General features: G+C 34.9%; 1 protein-coding gene across 4 annotated transcripts in view; it reads left to right on the top strand.

The window, feature by feature from the left end:
• Window positions 1-17,975, top strand: part of ZDBF2 (zinc finger DBF-type containing 2) — a 30,241-nt gene extending 12,266 nt beyond the window's left edge. For all 4 annotated transcript variants that reach the window (XM_036928000.2, XM_057503651.1, XM_057503652.1 and 1 more), the window contains 2 exons: window positions 1,437-1,564; window positions 6,221-17,975. In XM_036928000.2, coding sequence (XP_036783895.2) covers window positions 1,437-1,564; window positions 6,221-13,400 — 7,308 coding nt within the window. In that variant the 3' untranslated portion in view covers window positions 13,401-17,975. The remainder of the gene's footprint in view (window positions 1-1,436; window positions 1,565-6,220) is intronic.
• The last annotated feature ends 591 nt before the right edge of the window (window positions 17,976-18,566 follow it).

Genomic DNA, 18,566 nt, shown 5'->3' with positions numbered 1-18,566 from the left:
TAGGCAGAGAGGACAAGGTTGGATTTTAATGGAACCTTTATTTGTTCCTTTGTGCATTTGTCCCTTTCATCAACCAGGTAGGCTAGCTAGGTAATGGTTACTGGATGGTGGAGAGTTTTGTAGCTAGATAATCTTGGGGTTGTTACAATTTTGATTGTTACTGGGGCTAAGTCAGCATCAAAGTAGACCCTTGAAGTCAACATGGAAGGAAATACTTCCAAGAGTTATAATAGTGGTCAGGAGCTAACAAACAACCTGTTCTGAGTTTTTTTTGACACCTTTACTATGGTATTTAAAACATGACTTTTCTCAAGTGTTGTTACATTAAAATATTAGATTGGTATGGGACATTAGGGGAGCCCTGGTTTTTAAATTGTTTTAAATAATTTATGTTAAAAATATGACAGCAGTAGCATGATATAGTGAAAAGAGAATAAGCTGATAGACTCAGATTCAAATCCTCGCCTTGTTACTTGCTGGGTACACAGTTGTGGGCAGTTTATTCTAATTGTGCTTTCATCTCTTCATATCAAAACGAGGAGAAGATTCATAGTGGAAATTCAATGAGATTACTGTGTAAATGGAATAGCACTGTGTTTTGTATTACAGGTGCTCAGTAGGTATTAGATTCTTTCCCATTCCCTTTGGTAGTTCACTAAATAATACTAGTAAATGCAGAATCTTTCTAATGTGGAGAGAATTACAAAACAGAAGAAATTAGTATATTCCAATATCCTGCTTAAGGCAGAATGAAAGAAAATGATGAAGGAAAATGATGGCTTTTTGTGAGTTAATCCTTGATTTCTTTAAAATACAATGAATGATCCAACTCTCTTCTAACAGAATTTTATTGTAGAAAGATTTGCTCTCTGAAAAGTATAAGAATTTATTTAAAAAATTTTTTTAATTACCCATAATTGTACCACACAGATATAAAAGCTTTTTAACATTTTGGTATAATCACTTCCATTTACTTGTCTATGCATTTTTAAACTGTAGATTGAGATAAAAGCATACATGTAATTTTTGCATTCCCCATTTTTCTCTTAATATGTAATATTTTTCCATGTATTAAAAATGCTTTGTATATCAGCTGGATGGTATTGTATCTTAGGGCATACTATAATGTAAGGATTTTACTGTAACATATTTAGGAGATTTCTAGTTTTTTGTTATCATACTGTAATAAGCATCTTTTTTTGACAAATTACCCACATTTAAGTTGACTTCCTTAGGAGAGATTAGAAAAATGTAATTACTGTATCTAAGGGAAAGATATTTTTATGGTTTTTAGATGTATATCTTAGAACTGCTTTATGAAAAGGGTTTATCAGTTTATACTTCTACTAGTAGTATATAAATTAATCCATTTTGTGAAACTCACTATTAATGAGTATGGCCCATTTAAAAATACTGAGTTTCTTTTTGCTTTATAGCATATGTCCAGTGCCCAGCACCGACACTTGACCTCACAGAGCAGACAGCGGATGTGTACCAGTAGTTTGATGGAACGCTTCTTGCAGGATGTACTGCGGCACCACCCGTACCATTGTCTAGAAAGCAGGTAAAGTAGCTATGTGGAATAATACTAGTACATAGTTATTACATGTTATAGTAGTATGTTTGTGTTAATGGTTCTAGTACTTCTTAAAGAAAAATTTTTTTTTAAATTAAGGTATCATTGATATACAATCTTATAAAGGTTTCACATGAGCAACATTGTAGTTTCAACTTTCACCCCCTACCCCATTGCGATCACTGTCCATCAGCATAGTAAGATGCTGTAGAGTCATTACTTGTCTTCTCTGTGCTGTACTGCCTTTCCCTCGACCTCCCTATATTGTGAGTGCTAATTATAGTGACCCTTAATCCCCTACTCCCTCCCTCCCCACCCATCCTCCCCAACTCCTTCCCTTTGGTAACTGCTAGTCCCTACTTGGAGTCTATGAGTTTGCTGCTGTTTTTCTCCTTCAGTTTTGTTAAAGCAAATCTTTGAATTGAGGCATAAAAGTGAAATTTTGTCTAGTAACTTCCCTTTGCATTTCTTATTTTTCCTAACTTAAGTAAGAAATTTCACTATAAAGGATATGGACTGCAGTATGCTCTTACCTAAATAAGTCTTAGGCCAGTAAATAATTGTATATCATAAAAGTGTATTATTAGTATGTTATAGGTTTAATAAACAGGAAAAAGGTGGGAGCAAAAATAACTTTAGAAATTAGTAACAGAGAAGCTGGTGACAGCAGAGTTAGGGTGATCAAAGTAAACTCTAAGTCAATTCCATGTTAGTGGAACTATTTGCTAACTCTGAGAGTAGAAGAGATATCAAATAGAATTGGTCCTTTTCATAATCTGTCAATCTTGATAGCTTACTTTTGTATCAGTTTGTTTTGGTTGCTTAAATAAAAATAAATACTTTGATAACATTGAAGAGTTCATGTCCTAGTTAAAGAAAAACATCAGTAGCAAACTGGATTAAGTACTGTGATGGGTTTGCAGCTACAACTGTATAAGAAAAGGCAAAAGAGATCATTAGCACATCTGTGCAGAATTAGTTAAGCAGTACTAAAAGGATAAACTCTAATGCTTTGCAAGTTATCAACCTAGAATTAGCAAATGGTGATAAAGTTTTAATGGAGAAAAGTTATAAAAAAAATTTGGTTTCTTATCTGGTGGAAAGAGAGTCAGCCTGTTTTGGGGTGAGTATAAATTTCCAATTTATACCTTATATAAGCAATGCTTCAACAAACGTATTTGTACACAAAACTGTTTCTTCAGTGTAGATTCCTAGAATTTGAACTTCTGGGCTAAAGTTTATAGACATAAAAAAAGCTTTATTTTTTAACTTTTGATTTTGGAACTTCAGGCTCAAAAAAATGTTGCAAAAGTGGTACAAAGAATTCTTGTGTAGCTTTCACCTGGTTTCCCAAAATGTTAAATATAAAATAACCACATGGTCAAATCTGTGAAATTACATTGATACCGTACTATTTATAGACCTTATTCAAATTTTGTCAGTTGTCTTACTGATTTTCTTTTCTTGGGGCCGGTCTTCAATCCAGTATCACAAATTGCATTTAGTTGTCCCATCTCCTTAGATGTCCTTAAACAATCTGCCTTTGTTTTCAATACCTTGACACTTTTTAAAAGAGGACTGACCTGTTGTTTGGTAGGATATCCATAAATCTGAGTATGCCTGATGTTTTTCATGACTAAATTTAGGTTACACATTTTGGGACAGAATACATTATAATTTGTGGTGTACACTTCCCAGTGTATCATACCAGGAGACCCATGATGTTTCCATGTCTCCTTGCTGGTGATGTTAACTTGGATCACTTGATTAACGTGGGTTCGGCACTATAAAGTTACTATTTTTCCTGTTATAATTAATAAGGCTCCTCTGAGGGAAGTACTTTAACACTGTGTAAATATCCTGTTTCTCATCCTGCTTTCACCACTTATTTTAAGCATTCTTCGTGATTCTTCCCTGATGCAGTTATTACTTGTATTAATCAGAATTCTCTCATGAAGAAGAGCTTTCTTGCTCCCTCACCTACTTATTCAGCTATCTGTTTATATCGTTATAAACTCATGGATATGTTTTGTTTGTTCCCTGGGTTTTAATTCATTACTGTTATTTGTTCTGTTGCTCAAATTGTTTATAGAAATTTAAAATTCTTAACAGACATTTCATTGGAAGGCTGAACCCATTTATTTGCAATTTATGCAGTATACATACATACCAGTAGTATATGGAGTGCTTATTTCCTGTCACCTTGCCAACATTGGGATAATCAACCTCTTTTTCTCTCCCTAACATAATAGGCCAAAAAAGTACATCTCTTAATTAGTCTTTATTTATTTATGAGTAAAATTAACCTTCTCTTTTAAAATATTTATTAGCCTTGTTTATCCTATGAATTGTTTGTTCATTATCCTTTGCCTATTTTTCTATTGAATTATTTGTATATTTTGGATTTGTATGCAATATTCATGGATAATAGTCCTTTATATTTTAAATGTGTTATTTTTTTTTCAGAATCTATGTGTTATACCATAAAGAAATTAAACATTTTGACATAATCAGATCTAAGGGGAATTTTTCCTTTATAGCTTCTTTTATATCTTTTTTTTTTTCTTTAAATATTTTCAGTCTTCTTGGGATTTGTATTTATATGTGGTCTAAGTCAGGATTTCTACTTATACTTTTATAAATGTATGTTAATTATTTCCACTGATACAAAGCATCACCTTTAGCATAAACTAAAGTGCTGTATTAATGTATATATATATCAAATCTATATGTCTGATTTTGAATACCATTTTCTTCCCTTGTTTTTAAATCTTGTGCCAATATCATGTTATTTATACTTACAAGCATTCTAAATTATATTAAAAAACATTTTTTTTTCCTCCTTTATCTCGACATTGTTGTTTTCCTGTTCAGTCTTCTTGAGATTCAACTCTCTTTGTTTCATATGTATTAGTTTTTCTTTTTCTTAATTTATTTCTTCAATTTTTTGGGGGGAATTTGGTTATTTTCTCTATCTTCTTAAATTAGGTGCTCATTTAGTTATTTGTGTTTACTAGTTTTTTTAATGGAAGATTCAAAAGTGCGAAATTTTCATTTTGTTAATATCTCATAGAATTTGATGTATAGTTTTATTTTATTTGTATAGTTTAAAAATGTTTCCTTTCTAGCAGAATAATTATATAAAAGAGTGTTTTAACCTTTAATGATTACATTTTTACAGGGCTTTTTTGATTATAAAATTAGTTTAAGATAAGTAGTAATATGGAGTGTGATTTAATTGTTAATTTTAAAAACACACATGCAAATACAGATGCAAATCAAAGCATCTTAGATAGTCATTCCTAACCTTTTTGGGATTTTGTCAACTTGTTTGATTTTATGATTCTGCCTTCCTTTCTTTCTTTCCTTTATTTTCTTATCCAAATATTACAAAATTAATTTTATTTTGAGAATATTACAGTCTTTAAGACAAATGGAGATAGTCTTCTAGGGTTCAGTTCTGAAAAATTAGGATAAAGTGATGATTGCATTGTGATTTTATTGATTATAGTCCAGAAATATGAAAAATTAAGGGTATTTTTTGCCCCATCATGATATTATTTTGACACCTAAGCTAACTTTATTTTACAAGTATTATCTTAATATTAATTATGATAATTAGTTTTTATGGGACAGTAATATTTATGACATGTTGAAAGTTGCACATGGCTGACATGTATACATATTCTCTTAGACAATTATGGCATCTCTCAAATTCAAGAATATTTTATAAAGGTATTTTTTAGGGTTGTTCTATTTTAAAATTATTTATTTTTTAATAAACTACTTTTTAGGACAGTTTTAGATTTACAGAAAAATTGAGAAGATGGTACAGAGTTCCTATATCCCACTCATTCAGTTTCCCTGTTACTGACATCTTATATTAGCATAGTTCATTTTTTATAATTAATGAACCAATATTAACATAATAACTAAATTCTATAGTTTACTAAGATTTCCTTAGTTTTTTCCCATGTCATCATCTGTTTTAGGATCTCATCTGAGATAACCATGTTACATTAACTTGTCATGTCTCCTTAGATTCCTCTTGGCATTTAAAATTTTAACAGACGTTGCCAAATTGTTTTTCATAGAGATTAAACTAATCTACAGTTGTACCAAAAATGTATTAAAAGGGCTGTTATTACATCCTTGCTGAAACAGTGTGTTAAAATAATAATAGCTGACATTTGTGAATGATTACTATTTTCCAGGTCTTTTTTTAAAAAAATGCACCTTACATTTAACAACTAATTTACTTCTCAAAACATTCTCATGAGGAAAATACAATTATTTTCTCTTTTTGGAGGAAGAAACTGAAGCCTAGGAGGTTAAGTGACTTGTGTTAAACTTTTAGCTATTTACTGTTCTGATAACTGAAAAATGATATGTGGCTTTATTTACATTTTTCTCATGCTTAGGAGCCATTTGTGTTAATGAAGCAGCAGGTAGTGGAGTTAACCTCCATATTCGGCACTGATTACCTTCCTGAAATACATACTGTCTGGTGTGATTGCTGTGATTTTTTTTGTCCTATAAGAAACCTTGGCCCAGGATAAAAAGAAAATAACATTTCTTATATTTCTAACATTTTAAACAGGTATTAAAATATTTTAATGGATTTTTTTCCCCCTTGCTTTTTAGATCAATGCAACATGAGAGACTTCTTAGGAATACTGCGTCACCTCTTGAAGTGGTCCCAACTGATGATTATTTTCCAGAAGAAACGACTGAAGATGCTACTGGAGTCAGAGGAGAGAGATCCACCAAGGGTTTTGAACCTACTAAAGAGTTATATTCTAGACCTAGTAAATCTCTGGAATGTAAACAGGATGTTTCAATTCGACCATCAGTTATTCAAAAACTGGAGAAGGGGCAGCAGCAGCCCTTGGAGTTTGTTCATAAAATTGGGAGTGGTATGAAAGAAGTCAATCCAGTAGGTATTGGTCAAGCTACAAATAGACAAAACTTAGTATATCCCTCAGTGATTTCTAATGCTCCTGCTAGTTGTTTACCTGAAAGGTCTTCTGATAGACCAGTTGCAACTAAAACCACTGTGTTACCACCAGCAGCCCCTTTGGAGTCAGTTATCAAATGTGACCCAAACAAAGTTGACAGATACCTTGAACAGCAAGACAGGGACTCCAGAAATCCTATGCTACCATCCCATCCAGAAACTTCATCAGTTCCATATCAGAAACCTAAAGAATCAAATAGGAAATCTCTGTGTATAAAGTCAGATAAATTAATTATGCAGGACGATAGGAAATCATGGGCTAATAAACCTTTGTCAACTGGCTTTAAATCCCGTGAATATATGGGTACTGAGGGCTCCTTAAAATTTGAATCGCTTTCCAAATTAGCTGAAAACCCAGCAATTAACCTTAATAAAACTGACCTGCCTTCTAATAGAGGAATCTGTGAAGGTACAATTCCAAAGCACCATGAGAAATTCTTTCCTAATGTGGATCGTACCCAAGAAGAAAAGCATTTGGGTTTTAACAAGTCAGCCTTTTTGGAACAGAAGAGCTCAGTGAGCTCTGAAATGAAGTTTGCTTGTGGCTCTCTTCAGTCAGTATCTTGTCAACCCGAAGAGGCTGTACAAGACCTTTGGAAGGAGGAGCAAATTGACCAAGAAGATAAGAACTATGAATCGAGATATTCTGAAGTGAGTTTTGATTGCAGTTCCTCTTTTCATTCACTGACTGACCAATCTAAAGTGATTGCCAAAGAAATAAACCTTTCAAAGGAAGTGCATGCTGACTTACAGCATAGGAATATTAAATCTTGTCTTTCTGAAATAAGTTCTCATCATGATGGCTCTCTCCATTTGGCTACCAACCGCACTCGAGTAATTGTTAAAGATGTAAGTGTTCAGAAGGCAAAGCCTATTAGCTTGGTTGATGAAAGCTATGAATCTAGTGATTCTGAGGTTAATTTTGGTTGTGATGCCTCACCTCAGTCAACTGATGATTACCCCCAACAGCCTGTGAAAGAAGTAAATGTTCCTAAGGAGGTACACGTTGGTTTGGTTGATAAGAACTATGGATCTAGTAGCTCTGAAATAAGTGTTGATTCTGTTTTCCCACTTCAGCCAGTGGTTGAACGACTCCCAGTGGTTGTCAAAGCCACAAAACTTCAGAAAGTTCATGTTGGCTTGGTTGATAAGAGCTATGGATCAAGTTGTTCTGAAACAAGTTTTGATTATGATGTTTCTCTTCAGTCAGTAGTTGGTCATTCCCAGTTGGCTGCCAGAGACAGAAACCTGAAGGATAGGCACGTCTACCTGAAAGATAAGAAACATAAGCCCAGTTGCGATAAAGCATATCATCATTGTGATTGTGTCTCTCCTGAGACAGTGACTGATGAACCTCAGGGTGCTGTTGAAGAAATAAATCTTCTGAAAGAGAAGAATGACTGTGAATCTCAAGGTACTGAAATGAGTTTTCACACGGATGCTCAGATAGCAGCTGACCCTCAAGAAATAGCCACTGACCTGGAGAATAAGAGTGTTAAATCTAGCATTTCTTGTCTAAGTTTTGAATCTCATGCTTCCCTTTCTCAGTCAGCTAATGATCAATCTCAAGGCTCACTGGGTGATATAAATCTGAAAAAGGTAAATGTTGACATGGACGTTAAGAGCTATGGGTGCTCCAGTTCTGAGTTGACTTTTGATTCTGATCCACCTCTTCTGTCAGTTACTGAGCATTCTGAGCTGAATGTTGGAGAGATAAGAAAAGAGCACTTTAACTTGGAAAATGTAAGCTGTGAGTCAAATTGTTCTGAAATAACTTTTGATTCTGATATTCCTCTTCGCTCACTAGGTGGCCAGTCTCAAGAAGCTGTTTATGGAGAGGAACCTCTTGATCTGGAAACTAAGAGTAATGCATCTTGTGTTTCTGAAATAACTTTTGATTCTGATATACCTCTTCATTCAGGGACTGATCAACCTGAAGTAGCTGTTAAAGAAATAATCACTCCGAAAGAAGAGTATGTACAATTAAGAAGGAAGAATGATCAACGCGGTGGTTCTGAAATAAGTTTTGATTCTTATGCCCATCCTTATTCAGTGACTGCGCCTCCTGAAGTAGCTGTTAAAAAGATAAAACTTCAAGAAGAAGAGCAGGTACACTTAGAAAGTAAGGAAAATGAACCTAGTGTTTCTGGATTAGGTTTGGGTTATAAAGTTTTTCAATCAATGACTGGACATTCTCAAGATCTCAGAATAAACCTTCAGAAAGAAGAGCACATACACTTAGAACATAAGGGTAGTGAACCTAGTGTTTCCGATACCAGTTTGCAGTCTGATATTTCTCTTCATTTAAGGGCTCATCATCCTGACATACCTGCTAGCGAAATAAGCCATCAGAAAGAACATGTAAACCTAGAAGATAAGGGTAATGAATTAAGTGTTTCTCAAACAAGTTTGAATTCTAATATTCCTCTTCAGTCAGTCATTCATAAGCCTGAAGTAAGTGTTAAGGAAAAATGGCTTCAAAAAGAAAAGCATGTTAAGTTCAAAGGGGAAAGGGCTGAATTTAGTGGTTCTGAAAAAGATTTAGATTCTGCTGCCCCTCATTATTCAGTTACTGATCCTCAAATTGCTGCTTCTGTTGCCTCTCATTTTTCAGTGACTGGACCTCAAATTGCTGCTTCTGCTGTCCCTCATTATTCAGTGACTGAACCTCAAATTGCTGCTAAAGAGATAAATGTTCAGAAAGAAGAATATGATATTCTAGAAAAAAAGAATGACAATTGTGGTCCTACAGTAATTTTTGATTCTGGTGTCCCTCCTCAGTCAATGACTGAAAAACCTCAAATAGTTGTTTTGAAAGAGGACCATGTTGACCCAGAAAGTGAAAATACTGAATCTAGAAGTTTTGACACAAATTCGGGTATTGATGCCCCTCTTCATTCAGCCGTTGACCAATCTCAGCTAGCTCTTTTGAAGGAAAGAAACATTGATCTGGAAACTACAAACACTACATCTAGTAATTATAAAGTAAGTTTTGGTTCTTTTGATCCTCTTCAGCCATTGTCTGAACAATTTCAGGAAGAGGCTAAAAAAACAGGCCTCCAGAAGGGAGAGGATATTGGCCTGGAAAGTAAGGCTGATGAACCTAGTGGTTCTAAATTAATACATGGTTCTGGTGTTTCTCTTCAGCCTGTGGCTGATCAACCTGACATAGCTGTTAAGCAAATAAACCTTGAGAATGAAGGTCAGGTGTACTTGGAAGATAAGAACAGCCAATATAGTGGTTCTGAAATGAGTTTGGATTCTGATTTCTTGGTTCAGTCAATAGTTGATCAACCTCAAATAACTATTTTGGAGCAGGAGCATATGGAGCTAGAAGATAAGGACAGTCAGTCTGGTGGTTCTGAAATGAGTTTTGATTCTGATGACCCTCTTCAATCAGTGGCTGACCAACTTAGAGAAACTGTTCAAGAAATAAGCCTTTGGAAGGACGAAGTTGACGTGGAAGACAAGAGGGATGAATCGAAGGGTTTGGAAATTACATATGATTCTGATGTCCTTTTTCAATCAGTGGCTGGCCAAACTGCAGAAGTTGGTAAAGAGGTCAACCTTTGGAAGGGGCATGTTGACTTGGAAGGTAAGATTGTTGCACCTGGTGATTCTAAAATAAATTTTGACTCTAATCAACCTCTTTCATCTGTGGCTAATGAAATTCAGCAGGCTATTACAGAAATAAATCTTCTGAGAGAGGGACAAGTTTGTCTGGATGATAAAGGCTATGAACCCAATGGTTCTCAAATAATTTATGTTTCAAATGTCCCTCTTCAATCAGTAGTTGAGCAACCACACATTTTGGAAGAGGAACATACTAATTTGGAAGAGAAGAGCAGTGATCTGTGTGGCTCTGGAATGAGTTTTGCTTCTGGTGGTCCTCTTCAGCCAGTGGCTGACCAGCTTCAAAAAACTGTTAAAGAAATAGGTCTTTGGAAGGAAGACCATATTTACCTGGAAGATAAGACCTATAAACTAGGTGATTTTGAAGTAAGCTGTGATTCTGATACTCCCGTTCATTTTGTGGCTGGTCAGTCTTCAGTGGCTATCAAAGAAATACACTTGGAAAAGAAGGATCAGAATGACTTAGAAAATGAGACCTGTGAACCAGGTGTATCTGAAATTAAATGTGGTTCTTGTGTTCATCTTCAAGTTGACCAACCTCAAGTGGTTTGCAAAGAAATACACCTTCCGAAGAAACAGCATCTTGGCATGGAAGAAAAGACCAGTGAACCTAGTGATTCGGAAATGTGTGATTCTGATATCCCTCTTCAAATAGTCGTTAATGAAGGTGACGTGACAGTCAAAGAAGCCAATCTTGAAAAGATGCTATATGTGGACCTGGTGACCCCTGATAGTGATTGTGAAATGATTGCTGATTCTGATATGGCTTTTCAGCAAGTGATTGACTCACCTCAAATGACTGTCAAGGAAATCAGCTGTATAAATACAGAAAGTTTTAATCTAGAAGGTGCGAGCTATGGCTCTTGCGGTGCTGAACTAGGATACATTTGTGAAGCCACTCCTCAATCAGTGACAAACCCATCCAAAGACACTTTCAAAGTAGTAAACCAGAAGAAAGACTATATTATTCTGGAAGAGTCAAGCTGTGAGCCTTACGGTTCTGAAATAAGTTTTCAAATTGATCCATCTTACCAGTCTGTGACCTACCAATCTCAAGAGCCTGAAGAAGAAACAGCGAAATATTTTCACCCAGAAGATGCAAGCTGTGCATCTAGTAGTTCTAAAAGAAATCTTGAATGGAAAGACACTCCTCAGCCAGTGACTCACCGACCACAGAAAGCTGACAAGAAGGTCTACTCTCGGAAAGATGGGAAAAAAAAAAAAAACCTAAAAGGTAAGAAATGTGAATCTAGTGTTTCTGCGATGGATTGTAATGCCGCTCCTAAGTCAACAATCCATCAAGTTGCTGATAAAGAAAACCTTTTGAAATTAAAACGTACAGATATAGAAAGTATGAGCTGTGAACCTTCTGGTTCTGAGATGAATTTTCAGCGTGATTCCTCTCTTCCATCTGACTCTGACCGAACTCAAGAAACTATTAATAAAACAGAACTATCTAAGATGTCATCTGACCTTAAAGAAACAAACCGTGTTTCCCATTCAAGCTCTATTCCCATGGTTGATTCTGTAAGGAACCCGGAGAAAGCAAAGGATGTTGTAGAAGACAATTCTGATGAACCGGTTCTTGAAGCCTTGCCTCATGTCCCTCCTTCATTTGTGGGGAAAACATGGTCTCAAATAATGAGAGAAGATGACATGAAAATTAATGCTCTTGTGAAGGAATTTAAGGAAGGCCGTTTCCACTGTTACTTTGACGATGACTGTGAGACCAAGAAAGTAAAAAAAAAAAATTCAAATGAAGGAAAAAAGATTACCTGGGCTGACCTCAGTCAGGGCATTGCATCCATTCAAATTTTTTCAGACTGTGATGATAATGGAGGTGGTAATTCAGATACTGATGACTTTTCAGTGGCCTTAGATAAACCTACCCATCATCCTATAGCAAACAAGCCTTATGAACAAAATTTGCAAGTGACTTCTCGATGCCAAGCTGCAAAAGTCAGCCATGGAACTCAAACCAATCTCATGGATAATTTGGGGAAGAAAAGAAGAAGAGGAGAAGAGGCAGACTTGCCAACAAGGAAGCAATCACCCGCACAGAAGGACAAACAGACAAAGAGGAGAGTCAAAATCGGAACACTTGAATTTCCAGAATCATGTACTACAGTTTTGAAGCCTTTGCAACCCAATGCCTTAGTCTATGTTCTTTCTTCAAATATGAAGCTGAAGATTGGTGAACCCTTCAATTTATCTCACATAAAGCACCGCCATGGCAAAAATAGTCGGGATGTTACTGTACAGTACAAATATAAACGGAGTCCCCTTAATTATTATGACCCAGTGAGTAATCAAATTGTAAGTAATCCTCCTGTGAACAGAGAAGTGCCAGAGTCTGACAGGGATAACCTGGTTCAAAATGATTTTAGTGACCTAAACTCCAGTGCGGAAGATAACGCTCATGTACAAAGTCCTGCTTCAGAAACTTTGATGACGTGGTCAGTAAGAGATGAATTGACGGGAAATCAAGGGGCTAGTGTATGTTCTGAGTTACTGGGAAAATCAGAGACTTTGAATTCTGGTGAAGTTCCAAAGGAAAACAGTACACAGTCAACTCTTGTAGATCACGACACAGCCCAAACCTCTTCAAAATCAGTTAGGAATAAGATTTTAGAACGTAAAAAGAAAATTCAGAGAAAGAAGATGACAGCTAATAACAAGCTAGATTTTCCCAAAAAGGCTTCCAGACAAATTATTGTCCAGCAAAAAACCAGAATCGCTTCAAAAAAAAAGTCAATTTGGATTCATACCAAACTAAATGATATAATTAGAAAATATATTCCAAAATACTCTGTTTTTTTGCGTCACAAATACCACCACTCCAGGAGCACTTTTGTTAGAATGCAATTTAGGAAGAAAAAACCTCGTGTCAGTAAGATAAAGGAGGCAAAGAAACCAGCCCAAAAGCTTTCAGACTCCTCAGTTCCATCAGCTGATGCAGAAGAGCCCTTAAACACTATCGCAGACTCTTCCCCCAAGCAACTTGCACAGGATTCCTCCAGTGTTGAAGAAAGGAAGACGAATGGTAATAACGAACGTCGTAGGAAAAAAAAGAGAAAGCATTTTAAGCCTGTTAAAATATATGCTTTGAGAAGTTTAAGTGCTCAAATACCATATTCTGATAGGATGAGGACTCGGGTACCAAAGAAATCATGAGGTAATGAGGTAAACTGGAAGTGTTCGTTTTCAGGCTAGTTGAGGATTTGGTACTGCAAGTGAAATACATTTGGTACTTAGTATACATAGCTCTCCCAACTTTGGTAAAAAAAGTAACCTTCAACTATTTTGCTATAGACATTATTTTTCAGAATTTTTATATTCATTTAAAGTTAGTGTTTAAAGCCCTTTTTTTTTAAAGATTCAAAAGCACCCTTTGTCCATTTGCTGTAGACCTTCACCTTAATTTATATCACATAATTTAGCACAATATATACAGCTTTCTCCCTCAGGTCATGTCCCTCTTATTTATTTTTTATGATTGTGTCTCATGTCAGGTTATAATATGGCAAGAATGAATGTGACAAACATTACATGCTATCTTTTATTTTTTAGAAATTGGAACAAATGAATATGTACTTACATTCTGTGTGTTTCAGAGTGGCATTGTCAATATCATATTCTAACTGGATAATTAAAAAGAACTGTAATAAATGATCTCAACTTTTGAGTGGAGGTGACTTAAATAATCACAAACAAAATATATTTCTCTCTCTTTTAAAAGCATCCTAGATAATGAAATTCCATAGCCTTTAATCCAGCTTTTTAAAAAACTGCCTGGTGATTTTATATACATACATAACACAAACTCCCCCTGCGTTATTTACATTGGATCTGCAAGTCTCTAACTTTACTCATTTGGACACATGCACATATACAGGCTCCGTAAGTTTTTCTTTAGCGTTATTGGATCTTAAGGGGAAAATGACCTTGCCAGTGTAATTACTGCTTTTTTACCACCTCTGTTCCCTTCTACCTGAAGGGTTCGTGGTTTAATATTGGAAATCCAGGTTATCTTACGACTTTTATCTCTTGATTTTAGATGTTACCATTTTTTAATAGCTTGAACTGAAACAATTGGTAATTTGGGCAGACCATTAATTGTCACTAACAAATTATATTCTTAATATTTTAAAAGCTCTAATATAACTGATAACCTAAGGGGAGGCCCATTTTGCAAGTGAGAAACTATGTATTTGTATGTTTGGCATTCCTTAAACTTGCTAACTGATGAAGATGTTAAGATACACAGTTTAGGGCTGAGGCACTCAGAATATGTTTTGATCCTTTATTCAGAGACACTGGTTGAGCTTGTACAGGTGCATCCAATTATCCTGTTAAGCTAAGATGCTGGATTCGTTTCTATCATTAATTTTAAAGGGAAACATGAAGTTCAACTATATTGTACAAACCATCTTTTATTGAAACTAAATCAGTGTACCATGATTTCAGACATAAAAATGTGTTACCTTAGAGTTAAATGTAGTGTAACAGTTGGCTTCTAAATGTAGTTTTATTTCAGGGGCCATTATTTAACCTGTGGGTGTGTTATGATGGTATTATGTTGTAATTTCTTCTAATTATGTGGAAAAAGTGGACAAATGTTTATATTTCTAGTTGCAGAGCAACTTCAACCTTGCCTCATATACACACATAATTTTAGTTTCCTTTCTTAAAATATCACTGTGGGCCACAGATTAAAATAATCCCCCAATTGCAATTTAGGAAGAAAACTGTCCAACTGATTGAGAAGTAAACAAGAAGCTAACACATGAAAATATTCCACTTGTGGGTGTTGGCATCTTTTTTTCCCTATGAAGTAGACACGTAATTCCCTTAAGTACTATTAGTAGGCATTCTGCGTGCTTTTAGTGTAAGTGTAAAAGCAATTGATCATATGGAAATAATGTACTATGTAATTAGGATATATCATATCAATTGTGATTACATCAAACAGAAAGGACAATTCTTAGAATTCCAGTGATCAAAAACTTAAATTTTACTACCTTTTCACAGTGGAAATTCTCCTAAATACCAAGGAAAAAGGTTTATATTTTAAATTTATATTACTAGAAATATATACAATACAGTTCTGATGATTTTTTAAAAAAACATTTTGGAATGTTTATTAAGTTCCTTTGATCATTATTTTTGACAAGCTTGAAAATGTGAAATTGTAAAAGTTTAATTACTTTCAGAATTCGGTGGGATACAAGATGTGCCCCTTTGTCAAAATAGCTTTTGGCTTAATTTTCATATTAGATAAAACAAGTGGGTTTTTTTGTGTACTCAAGAATACATTAGGTTCTTTTAATGTAAAATATCAAATTACAACCACAGTGAATATTTTATTAATCTTGTCCAGTATCTTGCATAGATTTTTATTATCATTCTCCCAAGCTAAACAGTATGTGGACAGTATTGTGTGAAGTGTGTTTTGCAGTTGTGCATTTAAATGATTTGTGTGACTAGGGCTCTGAGTGACACTTTTTTGGTAAAGAGAAACTATATTTAAATATTCAAGCAGATATATATTTCCACATAAAACTAATGTGAAGACTAATGTATTTTTTATAATGCAGTGTAAAGAGTACATTTGTTTTTGAAGTTATCAAGATGAAGTTTATCAAATACTGAAATTTGTCTCTACTTTCTCCTCATGTTGGGAATTTTTTCTGGGAATAAGGAATCAGATTAATGAAAACAAGTTCATTTTATATATGGTCTTAAAGGTAATAAACGAGAGACTATAAATGTTGATGCTGGTGATGAAATAGTGTAACCAAAGATATACAGGTTATGTTCAATGGAATAGTTATTTCAAAGGATTAAAATTAAACAACTATTTATTTGTCTGGTGGAGTGATGGGTTAACAACTTTTCACTTTGTATACCTGTATTGAAAGAGTCGGTGAACAGGATTGAGTTCAGGAGGCCTCAGTAATTTATATCATAATTTGACACCTGCTGGGAAGAGAGAGAACTTTGGTGCCTCCATTACCATAAGATTTGTTGTAAAGGACAAGAAAACATGGAAGATTGTACATATGTCATGAGGTTAGGTGCCTTTGGCCTCAGTAGTAGTGACTTCTGAGGTTTTTTGGTCCAGGATTATATTGTAAATCTAAAATAACAGCCTACTCTTTATAATAAAAAATTACTAGAGTAAAAACATGAGAGGGAAGTCCATTTTCAATAAAAGTTTTATATTTAGAAAAAAATGTGGAAAATACTGAAAAATCATGTAATGAAGGAATTACACATCTAAATGTCAATCTAAGAACATGAGAGGCTGAGGAAGAGTCTCAACATTTCCTTACACTTTGTTTAGAGCCCAAATATTAGGGAAATAACAATATATTTAGTGAGTTCCCTTCATTCTTATCCTTTATTTTTAAAAAGTTCTCTCAAAATATTTTAAACTACCTTGATTAAGGAATAGGCCTAGGGTGACAATTTTTTGCTGAGCCTTTTTAAGTATGAGCTTATATTTTTTCTATGTTTATAATTTATTACATGCATGTTTTTTTACATGCATTTTATTTTCTTAATTTAAGCTGGACGTGTGTGTGTGTGTGTGTGGACATCTTGAGCCTTTCCTCAGTGTTGGGCATTTTTCTAAGCTTTTAATCTGTGTTATTTGATTTTCACAGAGCTCTTACGAGTTAGGTACTACAATTGTCACAAAAGTAGCAGATGAGAAAACAGCCTTAATTTTGGGATTATAAATGAGTTGTGCATTTACTGTAACCAAATGGGGATTACAGGCCACCACTAATCTAATGTCTGTATAGTTTAGCCTTTTCTGGACATTTCATAAAAACAATAGCGTACAATATGTGGTCTTTGGTGTCTGGCTTATTTTATTTACCATAATGTTTTTGAGGGTCAATCATATGTAGCATGTATCAGTATTTTCTTTTTTATTGCTGAATAGTATTTATAATTAATTTTTAATGAGGCTGGTAACAATGCTGGTCTCCTGATAACAAATATGATGAAAGCTATTAGGTGTGAGGGTAGCTGTTCCTTTATGCCTCTCATACCTGTTTCCTTGATTACTACCCCAATTCCAAGACCACCAGATACCTACCTTTCTGAGCGTTCTTACTCCATATGTGGGTGATTTATCCTTCCTCTGTCTTTGATTCTTATTTCCTTTACTGTCCACCTCGGCATTCTTTTCACTGTGCTTTGAGAATTCTTGTTTTCAGTGTTAACAATCCCCTTTCACAATGGATTGCTTGCAGGTAACTGAACTAAGAATCATATCCAAGCTATCCATTGTCATAATCTACATGTTCTATAGAGTCAGGAAGTGTTTTGATGGTCCTGGTCATGATGAACATTCTTTATTAAAATTACTCTCCTAAATAACCATAGTACACACCATCAAAATCAAGAAATCAACATTGATAATGATATAACCCTTATTTGAATTTTGTAGATTGTCCTAGAATGTCTTCTATAGATCCAGGATTTGATCCAGGATCACACACTGTCATGATGTTTCCTTCTGTATAGAGCAGTTCCTCAGCCTTTCTTTGTATTTAATAACTTGACATTTCGAAGTGTACAAACCAGTTTCTTTGTGAAATCCTCAGTTTGAATTTGTGATGTTTCTTTGTAGTTAATGCTTTGTGGGTTCCGGGGGGGTGATTCTGTGAATTTCTCAGTGTATCATAACAAGTGCCAAGTGATGTCCAGTTTGAATAAAAGTGGTGATTAAAGATACCCAGTTTTTGTCTCTGTCTTAGTGGAAACATTTTTAATAATCTGAAAGGGGGCTGTCATAGAGGGTCAGGTGAGTTATCAATAAATAGTTACCTGTTTTTTAAACAAATAAGTTTTTAAATTAATTATATATTTTTTGGTGTAATTAATCTACTGTTACATGAGGAACATTATGTTTACTAGACTCCCCCCATCACCAAGTCCCCCCCACAAACCCCATTATAGTCACTGTCCATCAGCATAGTAAGATGCTATAAAATCACTACTTGTCTTCTCTGTGTTGCACAGCCCTCCGCATGCCCCCCCCATTATACATGCTATACATGCTATTTGTAATGCCCCCTTTCTTTTTACCCCCTCTTGTCCCTCCCTTCCCACCCATCCTCCCCAATCCCTTTCCCTTTGGTAACTGTTAGCCCATTCTTTGGTTCTGTGTTCCTGCTGTTGTTTTGCTCCTTCAGTTTTTTCTTTGTTCTTATACTCCACATATGAGTGAAATCATTTGGTATTTGTCTCTCTCTGCCTGGCTTATTTCACTGAGCATAATACCCTCTAGCTCCATCCATGTTGTTGCAAATGGTAGGATTTGTT

This window comes from Manis pentadactyla, chromosome 6 (assembly GCF_030020395.1).
Source record: "Manis pentadactyla isolate mManPen7 chromosome 6, mManPen7.hap1, whole genome shotgun sequence".
Taxonomy (NCBI): domain Eukaryota; kingdom Metazoa; phylum Chordata; class Mammalia; order Pholidota; family Manidae; genus Manis; species Manis pentadactyla.
The sequence above is the reverse complement of the archived record's forward strand: the minus strand, read 5'-3'. Positions and strand labels throughout refer to the sequence as shown.